The sequence below is a fragment of the Myotis lucifugus genome, unplaced genomic scaffold (assembly GCF_000147115.1).
Source record: "Myotis lucifugus unplaced genomic scaffold, Myoluc2.0 scaffold_5, whole genome shotgun sequence".
In the NCBI taxonomy this organism is placed as follows: Eukaryota; Metazoa; Chordata; class Mammalia; order Chiroptera; family Vespertilionidae; genus Myotis; species Myotis lucifugus.
Window position 1 is genome coordinate 5481325 of NW_005871053.1, and position 10194 is coordinate 5491518.

A 10194-nucleotide genomic window follows, 5' to 3' on the forward strand; every position below is an offset into this window, starting at 1 on the left:
TGATGTGCTGGTAATTAATCCTCAACTCTCCTCACTTAGATTTTTCATTTATAAAGAGAACATTTTAAAATATGTCCTTTGACTCAGATACTTGGTTCAATTCTCATACAGTAAGTCTTGCCTGGGAAGATAAGACTGAAAATTTTATCTATATTTACTAAAATCACTGATTCAAAAAGAGAATTTTGATTTTTCAATGGATGTCCAAGCATGAAACACTCTATTATGCTCAGTGAATTTAATCTTTTACTAGTTTTAGTTTGAGGATAGTAGAGGCATAATGAAGACGTAATTAAGTGATGCTTTAACAACTGTGTACCAATTATAATGTCTTTTTTTAAGGTGCCAAGTTCTTGACTTAGATATATCCTTTCTGATATATAGTATTCATGGCAAGAGCTAATAAAAATTTTTCTTGGATTTTCAAAATACAAGCAGAGTAGGTTCCTAATTTTTAATTTTCTGAAATGACTATTCTTCCTATCACAGTCTGTTCTGAAAATTGCTTACATGTTATATTTTTGGGGTGGCCATTACATTTCTGTATTTGTAAAGGGAAAGTGTCCACCCTCCAAAACCAGTGACATTTATTTCAACTTACTATAAAAAAAAATTATCAGCAATTTAATTTTTTTCGTTATCACTTCTCTATGATCTTAAAAGATATTCACAAAATTACCAACAAATTTTGGTTTAACTATAAAAATACTGTATAAAAATATTTCTAATGATGTGTGTTTGGCTCTTGCCTTAGAGTAAATATAAGTAGTCAATCTTCATGTGTAGACTGAGTAACAATTACCATATTTTATTGAATCTAAGATGCAACTGACTGAAAGAAGCATCTTTAAGTTCCACTACGAAAGAAAAAAAAGCTGTCAATTACACTATGATACATAATCAATAATTGAGACATTTCCAATTGCAGAAGTGGAAAAATGTGCATCTCCAAATCAATGAAATATGTCATTTAGTCATATTCTAAACACTATCTATTAAATCTTTCACTCTCAACTTTCACATAAATAAGGCATGATTTAGTTAAGCAAAGAAAACTTTATTTCTACTACACATAACAACATATTGCTCTAAGAAACAACTACTATATTAGTTTTAGCATTAATGTGTAGATTAAGAAACAAATGTCAACAATCCCTGCTCCCCAGACAAAACAATGTTGTGCACAGACTATCAAACATATGAAAAAAAAGCTGTCAACTGTCCACAGGGAGTGCGTCCAGTCACATTTTCAGTCAGTCAGCTGAGGATTATGTCATTATTTAGTCTTTGTTCTGTAGAAAGAACACAACACAAGTATGAAAATCATCACCTGGAAGGAAACAGCTGTTGTAAATAGTATTCCTAAAATGTTAGGAATTGTTCCTTTATTTCAGTATAACCAATGTTATCTGCTTACTTATTCATAGATGCCCCCAAATAAGCAAAACCAAAGTTACCTGGAAGGATGATGCAAACACATACTGAATTTCTGGAGGGAAAATGCTGTAAATTAATACAAAATCAGAATGCTATGAAATACTAGAATTTCTCTTTCCCTCAAATAGAGGCATATTTTGTATATCAGCTTCATCTCAAAACATCAGTCAACTACTCTCGAAGTTATATTCTTAGACCAGTTTCTTCTTATATCCTAGGTGTGGCTCACTGAAACTTGAGCTTATTCCTCAGAGATGAAAGGAACTAGCCTTCTTGAGTGGTGTCATGTCCTCGTGAATTTCACTAATCTGACCCTCCTCATCTTTGCTCTAAATATGTATAATAAATAGTTCAATAAGGGAAAATGGTAGATGTATATTTCATGATTAGTCATGCTGAAAAATAGGCACTTCCTCAAATGTAGGGAATTGGATGGATGTACATCACTATTACAGGGTATTATAAAGTTCTGTACCAGAGAGCCTCAAGGTAGTTTTGTATCATTAAACTTTTAGTTTGTGATCATTTGGAGATGGTATCTCAAAGGTTTCACTTAAGTCACCAATATAAGAGTTTTACAAAATTTTAAAAAACATTTTAAATAATTAACATTGTTCTTTCAATAACACCATGAAAAAAACGCCTCAGAAAGGTGAAGAGATCTGCTCAATCATAGTCAGTTAAGTGTCAGTTGGAATTCAAACTCCGCTCTTCTCATTTTAAGTCTAATATTCTCCATATTATATCATAACCATTAGGAAAGATTCAACTACAAGATTAATTTACATATTTTTCTGATACTAAGAAGTTTTTAAAGAAAAAAATTCTTTGAATAAAAAAACTGTTACTTATATGTTGAAATATTCAGACATGAATAAATACACTTTCATGCTATTTTAGAAGATAGCTTGCCTAAACAAGTCAGTTCTTAACATTTTATTTGTAAACACAAATAACTGCTTTGTTTTAAAAAAGAATTGCTAATTCTTTTTCACTGGCAATTTAGTATTTCTACATTGTATGGAGTAATGGGTGTGGTTTTGTAATCAAATAAAACATTTGAAAACATTTCTAAATTAGGATTACTCACAATGGGCTCAATGAACACTTCTTATTGTCAACTGCCTTCTAGGAAGGAGGAACTAACCACTTAACTTGCTCTACTAGGGAACGGACATCAGCAGGAAGGCTTGAGGCAATTCATCCTGATATTGATAATTCTCTTGATCAGAAAGAAAACCTCAAGTGAAAAATGTGCATCCAAAGGGCTTGCCAACTGCTACCATTTGACTAGCAGTGGACTTGGGAAGCTAGTATGTGTGAGAAGAGAAAACGCTCACTCCTCCTCCTGAAACTCAGAATTCATTTATAGAATAAAAATGTGAAATAGTTGAACATTTCTAAATTTACAAGAATGTTTCCCCAACCCATGAAGATATAGATTGACTGTTATAGAAAACAAAAATTTAAGTTCGATTTCTGAAAACTAATAAAAGAAATTTATATGGCTGCATGTATCAATATTTATGATAAACAAAAGGGTTTTTGGTAAATTGTCAGGATTATTTTTTAATGCATATATGCACAGAAGAATATTTTTCTGAATGTGTAGTTTTAAAGCACAAGCTTATATATATAAGTCCAGGAAAACACCAACTTTAGGTTCAAAGTTCTATTATTTGATATTGTGCTTTAGGCATTTTATTAATGAGAACTGAAAACATTCTTTATAAAGACTTATAAATTACTTCATTTCATAATGCAAGTCATTAAGTCTTCAAGTTAAAAATCTTTATGAGTACTTCAACTTTAATGTTTATGAAAGCATATAGTAAAAAAGTTCAACTCTTAATATCTATGACATTCACAAACCAAAAAGTAATTAATTTTCCAATTTGAAATGATTTTATTTTATAGAAGGGCAAAAACATTCTTCCAGGAAACATTGAAACCATTTAAGTTTTAAAAAGTTCAAGTTAAAAAAAAAATTTATAAAATTAATCTGAACTGGTTTTATCAGCAAAGTTGTAAGCCACAGTGCTCTCAACTGACAACTTCTAAAAAGAAATTCCTAAAGTACATATTATACATATTCCTCTTGCTACACTATTTAGCCAGTGTGTTTTAAAATTCAGATTTAAAAAGGCTTACCTCAAGAATCAGTAAGTTCTTTGTCGTTTATTAGATTCTTCACGTGGGGAATCTGCCAGCATAACTTTAAGTCTGACTCCATTCAGGATCTTTCCATGTAAAGTACTAATCGCATCATTAGCACTTATTCTATCTGCATACTTCGCATACCCCACATTTTTTCCTGACACAAGGTAAACTTCGATCAGGTTACCAAAACGACTGAAACAAAGTAAGAAAAAAAAAAATCAACTGACGTTACTAAATACTGCTGCTCAGGTCTAAAAGTTGGGGTCCATTCTGGACTCCCTTCTCACCTCTTTCCCCATATCGTATCTCCTATTCAATCTCACTTCTCAAACATTTCTCTGTCAGTTTCTCTTCATTCTCACTCAGGTTTCTTTTTTCATGAAGACCATCATGACCTTTTCCTTAGGTTACTCTAATATCTTCTTTACTAGTTTCCCTGTCCCTCTCCAATCCATTCCCACCCTGTCTTCTGAGTGATCTTTCTGAAACATAAATATCATTTCCTCCCTAAAAGTCCCTTCAGCAGCTCCTCATTGCCTCCAGAGTAAGACAAACTCCTTAACATACTTTGTGAGCCTTTCTTGACAGTTTCTTGTCCTCTCCAGCTTTATCTTCCCTCAGTCTCAAATTCCATATTCTAATAACCTCTTTCACATTCTCTCTGGCAGCAATAACCACCCACACTCCCAGCTTTCTTTCTGGGTTAAATTATTTTTATCCTTCAGGTCTCCACTATACCTTACTTCTTTTAGGGAGTCTTCTAAGTTCATAGCCTGTCCACTCTTTTCATAGCACTAATCTTACCAGGTTGAAATTCCCTATTTACTTATATGTCTCCTAAATAAGGTAATCTCTAAGACAATAACTATTTTATCTTGTTTACCTATTATAATGTTTTGTTTATATAATGTCTCTAGCATTTAGCATGGTGCCTGCCTGGACCAGAGGACAGGTTCAAGAAATAAACTAAATGAGTCAGCTAAAGGAGAGTCAAAATACTTGAGTTTGAACCACATACCTGACATTTTGTGCAGCTCTTTGGTAAGTTTCCTATCTATCTTTTTAATTCACTAACATTGTTGTAAGGCACATGGGAAAAAGAAAAAGTTAAGGTAGGAATTATATTAAAAACAGAAATAAACAAGAGCCTTCCCCCTTTTTACACTAATTATATGTTCTTCCATACAATCAAGTAATTGTTTACTCAATGAAGTTTTTATAAAATCCTTAAGGATACAACAGAGTATGAACAAAACAGAAGATACTTAGTAAACTTTGTTCATTTAAATTACAACTACAATGAGAAGGCTATGTGGAAAGAATTCTAGAGGACAGGTGTATGCAGATGTATCTTATATGAACAGATGACTTGTCCATTCTACATATGCTTTTCAAAACAATCCTATGGGTTTATGCCTTAAAAAAAAAACAGGAAATTAATTCTGTGTGGAAACATAGGATGTGTGAATGATAGATAAGGAAATGATCATATATTTTAAAAGGTGATATCAATAGTTTTTTAAAGCACAGAACAGGCCCTAGCTGGTTTGGCTCTGTGGACAGAGCATGGGCCTGCGAACTGAAAGGTCCCAGGTTCGATTCCAGTCAAGGGCACATGCCTGGGTTGCAGGCACGATCCCCAGTAGGGGGCGTGCAGGAGGCAGCTGATCAATGATTCTCTCTCATCATTGATGTTTCTATCTCTCTTTCCCTCTCCCTTCCTCTCTGAAATCAATAAAAATATATATTTAAAAAAAAAAAAAGGCACAGAACAAATCATCTCTATCTAATAGGTATTGGATTTAAGTAGTTTCAAGATTGTGAGTGCTTAAAGGACTGGTTTAAACAAATTATATTATAAAATGTAACTTTGTAGAACTGATATCTTACCAGAATATATCCTCTAATACATCTAAAGGTAAAGGATGAGGGTTAAACACGATAAACAGTCTTTCTTTCACAGAAGTTTCAGGAGGGGCTTTTTTTTTGCATGATGGAAGTACAACATCTGTCTGGATTTGAGGTAACTGTGATCCAGAACTTCCTCCAAATTGCTGCTGAAGAGGTGGGTACAAAACGAGAAAAAGAAAAACTACACTTTAGGGATCTTAAGTCAAGTGCTAAAGAGATGAGTATCATGGCACCTATGTGGTCTTTTACTATAGCTCTGAAAATGTTCTTACATAGGTAATAAACCAAGGCCGCATTTATTTTATACCCTATGGAAGGTTAAATCTTATCTACTTACCAGAAGTTGCTGCTGACTTGGGTTATTCCACACCACTGATGCAAGCTGTGCAGCTACCATCTGTGTTGCCATTTTTCTAAGGAGACTGGAGATAACAACGGATAACTTATAGAAAACTAGAAATACTGTCTCTTAACAGTAACTTTTGTATGGCCTCCTCACTTGAGAGATTGTTTTATATTTTTATTTTTCAAATCATAATCACATATACCCAAAGCTTGGCTTTAGACACTCCTGGAATGGTACTTACTCTGTGGCATTATTCCCATCATCAATGAAAGAAACACCTATCCGATTTCCAGGAGGGTACTGAAATCCATGTAACTTGTATTTTGCATAAATAGCTGATGCTACATTGAAATACTGAACCACTCCATGACCTAAAACAAAGGTAGATAATATAGAGGAGTTAAAGAGAAAAAAGATTGAATACTTTTGTGGTATTGCCACAAAAATGAAACAATGTAGAAAACCCTAATATCATACAGACAGTAAATACAGAATCAAGTGTGTCAGAAAACAAAGTTCGCTTACACACCTGTGTAATAGTTGTGTTCCTACAAAGCAAAGTATAAGCCAGATTTTGGTAAAAATATGAACATGATATTTTAAGGAAAATACCTCCCTTTAAATGCCTCCCTTGAAAAAAGCCTTTTAAAGTCAAAAGGCTTTAAAAATACAAGATGGATTAAGCTAACACTAGATAATAGGCTTCATCAATTAATTAGCTAAAAGTTCAAATGGCTGATATTACAGCCTTGCTTCTATTAAGAGTGGGAAGTATAAAGTAGGTACTTGAAGTGAAGGAAAGAAGTTTCAATTCAAGATATAAAGTTTAAGAAAAAGAGATGTAGGGCTGAGGAGGATATTTAAGGGTTTATAAATTTGCCTAGCATTAATCAAGAGTATGGATTGCGGAAGCTCAGAGGGAAAGCGAGGGAGGGTGGGTGGGAAGAAGAAGAAAAAAAAAAAGAGTACAGAGAGAGACCCTATCTTGAGGTGCTTTTGTTTTACAACCAGAAATAGAAAATGCTCTATTTTGTGGGAGTTAAAATATTAAAAAAAAAAAAAAAAAAGACTCAGTAGAAAGAAGGCATATTCCTAGGGGTTTATTTATTAAGGAATCACTGTATTTAAAGTTTAAAGCAGATAAAAAGAAAAATTGTCACACAAACAGTATCTAACATATGAAGTCTCATTGGAGAAAAGCCATTTTAACAAAATACACACTTAAAAATAATGTAGACATTATTTTACCATAGTTTGAATAAGGATCTCGTTGAACTTCACAATATTCCAATCCTGGTACTATATCAAAAATGCTGAAAAGCTGCTCTTCAGTGAAAGGAACTCTTGATACAACTGACAGGCGTTTGGAGATAGCTTCTTGGCCTCTGTTGTCATTCTTGTCAAAATTTGAAAATTCAGGTTGTTGCTCTCCAATAATATAGAAAAAAGTAAATCTTTAAATTTCTATACATTCAAGAATTCATTTAACACTTTAGGTACTAGAAAGGAAAATGAACTTTCACTGTGCCCGTTCCACTGAACAAAGGCACTGTATTTTGTTCTTGGTAATCAGTACGAACAAAAGGAACCAATGACAAGAAAACTGAAAACTTTTGCCCACTGCCCAGCCTTCAACACAGAAACATAAGCAGAAATGTGTAGTCTAATTTCATAGGATTATGTTTAGTATGCGAAACTGCAAAATATGACCTGTTTCTTATAAAAGAACATTTGTGCCAAATGACATTCAGTCTTTACTTTCACCACTCATTTCCCCCTTTTCCTAGCTTCCTACTTTTGCTATTCCTCTCCTTTCTCTAGCTTTAATTTTAAAGCAACAGTGGCTTAGGGACACAATTTTAGGATTCAATACTGAGGAAATATCTGTCTATGTCTTTCATACATTTTTGGCCAGCTGCGTAGAGATAGCAGCTCACCCAAAAAGGTGGTAGTGACAATTTAATATTGAGAAAATGCATAACTAACCATAGAAAACTATAATAGAAAGTAAGTTAAAATAAGTGTTAAATATTAAGGACATGAGAAGTCATGACAAACTAAAAACAAAACAAAAGCACCACTACAGTATGACTTTTATTCACTAAGTGATATATTACAGACTGCTAATAAAATAATACTTTTAAAAAGTCAGTTGAGATTGTATGTACTACTTCCCCTATAAGGTAAAGGTAGCCCACTTACCAAATGGAAACATATTTATTCTAGGTTCATGTCCCAAAGTCTCCTGCCTCATATTACTATAATAATCTTGTTCTGAGGATTCAGATGCTTTATTTTTGGGTTCAGCCAAGATTGCCCTAAAACCTGAAAAGAGAATCCATAAATTTCAAGCTTCATAGCAATTTAACATACCTGTAAATATACTTGATTGCTAGTGATTGACTCAGCTTTATAAATACAGGGTGTCCCCCAAAAAATGTATACACACTTTGAATAATTATTCATTCTAATGGGTTAAATCTGAAAAGAAACATCAATTGAGCTATCAAAAAAATGTATGTGTATACATTTCTGGGGCATACCCTGTGTAATTGTATAAAACAAAATATATATAATTGCCATCTCCACCAGACCCTACTTCTTTGCTTTTAGGAATATAAAAAAGGTCAAATAAAAAACAGCAAGAATTCCAAATTATGGGTCAATGTAAGACATGAAGGATCAGCAATTCTATGCTATTCTTTCTAATCTCCCCTAACTACAGATGACATCATCATTCACTGTCGCAGGCTCCTCAACATCAAATAGGCTTCTTAACATTCAACCTGTCATCAAGATTATTCCTTTGAAATACACTAAGATGGTGTTATATTTCACTCTAACTTCCCTTCCTGTTTTTAATTTAGATTCTCTTCAATTAATTACAACAACCCTTCAACTGGTCTCTTTGCCTATGGATCCAGGATTTTAAATAAGGATGCAAGAATGAGCTTCAAAAGGTGGGAAGGTTCCTTCATGAACCTTCTGAAACTCAAAACAAAATGCTTATGCATATGGACATGTTTCAAAGAAGAAGGTTCATAGTTCCCATTGTATTATTCAATGGCTTCAAAAAGGATGAAAGTAGCCGGTTTGAATTCTTTCCCTGGAAATCCATCCTTGATATTGTGGTTAGATCAACTGTACTGAAATAGTTTTTATTTTTTCCTTTTAAAACAATCTACAAGGCAATCCAAAGTAGCTCTCACCTTCTGTCCCGCCTACTCCCCACCACATGCAAATCCAACTTCCAATGTATTCCCATGTTCATTCAGTGTACTTGTTTTTCACCTGTTAGATTATTTTCAGTATCTTTAAGTTCTCAATAAATGTTTATTAAGGGTTTATTACTATACTAGGTACTTGGGATGACAGAAATAGACAAATAAGACATACACTTTGCTTTCAAAGAGCTTTTAAAAATTCTTTTATTCTTTATATTTTGCCCTTTAGATCTTGGCTATGCAATATAGCTATAAATTCCTTAAATGACAAGATTATTTCATATTTCATTTGTAAGCCTCTTCTTAACCTATTGATGAGTATACCATAGGTATTCAATTAATGCTGAGTGAGAAATTTAGAAGGCTCTGAGAGCAAATTTTGGTGTGTACCTTAGGGTTACCTAATTAACAACAATTATTTGCAGTATGTATAAATTTTTATATCCTGAAACACACTAATTTAATTACTGCATATCGCATTTCTAAAGGTCAATATATCTAGAAGTATCACAATAAGGAAAATTCTCCTTGGCTGCTGCTGCTTTTTTTTTTTTTTTATTAATCCTCACCTGAGGATTTTTTCTATTGTTCTCAGAGTGGATGGGAGGGAGGGAGGGAGAGAGAGAGAGAAACATCAATGTTAGAGAGACATATTGATTGGTTACCTCCCACAAGCGCCAGGACCTGGGTGGGGAATGACCCTGCAACCCAGGTACATGCCCTTAACCTGAAATCGAACCTGTGACCTTTCAATGCCCTGGCTGATGCTCTAACTGAGCAACACCAGCCAGGGCTCTTCTTTATAATTCTTATTCTCCATGATGTGTACCAGGCAACAGCAGATCTAATCAATGTCACTCTAGCTTGAAATTAACTCAATGTATATTTACTTACCTATATTAGCAAACTTATAAATGCTATCCTTAACCTCGGTTTGTTAGTATACTAAATTCTATTTAGAGTTTAGGTCAAATATGAATAAATATTAAAACTTATTGAGTTTATTTTAATATGAATATTTTTAAAAAACACCTGAAAGGGTAGATCAATTTCTTAAATACTTAATATTGTAAAATATGTACTTAAAAAAAAAACACACAAAAAAACAATCCAGCC

General features: G+C 33.3%; 1 protein-coding gene across 1 annotated transcript in view; it reads right to left on the reverse strand.

The window, feature by feature from the left end:
* Positions 1–1036: 1036 nt before the first annotated feature.
* RBM45 (RNA binding motif protein 45) overlaps positions 1037–10194 on the reverse strand; it is a 17137-nt gene continuing 7979 nt past the window's right edge. Inside the window, exons 3-10 of the mRNA XM_023743443.1 lie at positions 9064–9075; positions 8057–8179; positions 7103–7282; positions 6096–6225; positions 5846–5930; positions 5488–5651; positions 3589–3789; positions 1037–1292 (exon numbers count right to left, since the gene is read on the reverse strand). Of these exons, the coding sequence (XP_023599211.1) occupies positions 3597–3789; positions 5488–5651; positions 5846–5930; positions 6096–6225; positions 7103–7282; positions 8057–8179; positions 9064–9075 (887 nt within the window). The 3' untranslated portion in view covers positions 1037–1292; positions 3589–3596. The remainder of the gene's footprint in view (positions 1293–3588; positions 3790–5487; positions 5652–5845; positions 5931–6095; positions 6226–7102; positions 7283–8056; positions 8180–9063; positions 9076–10194) is intronic.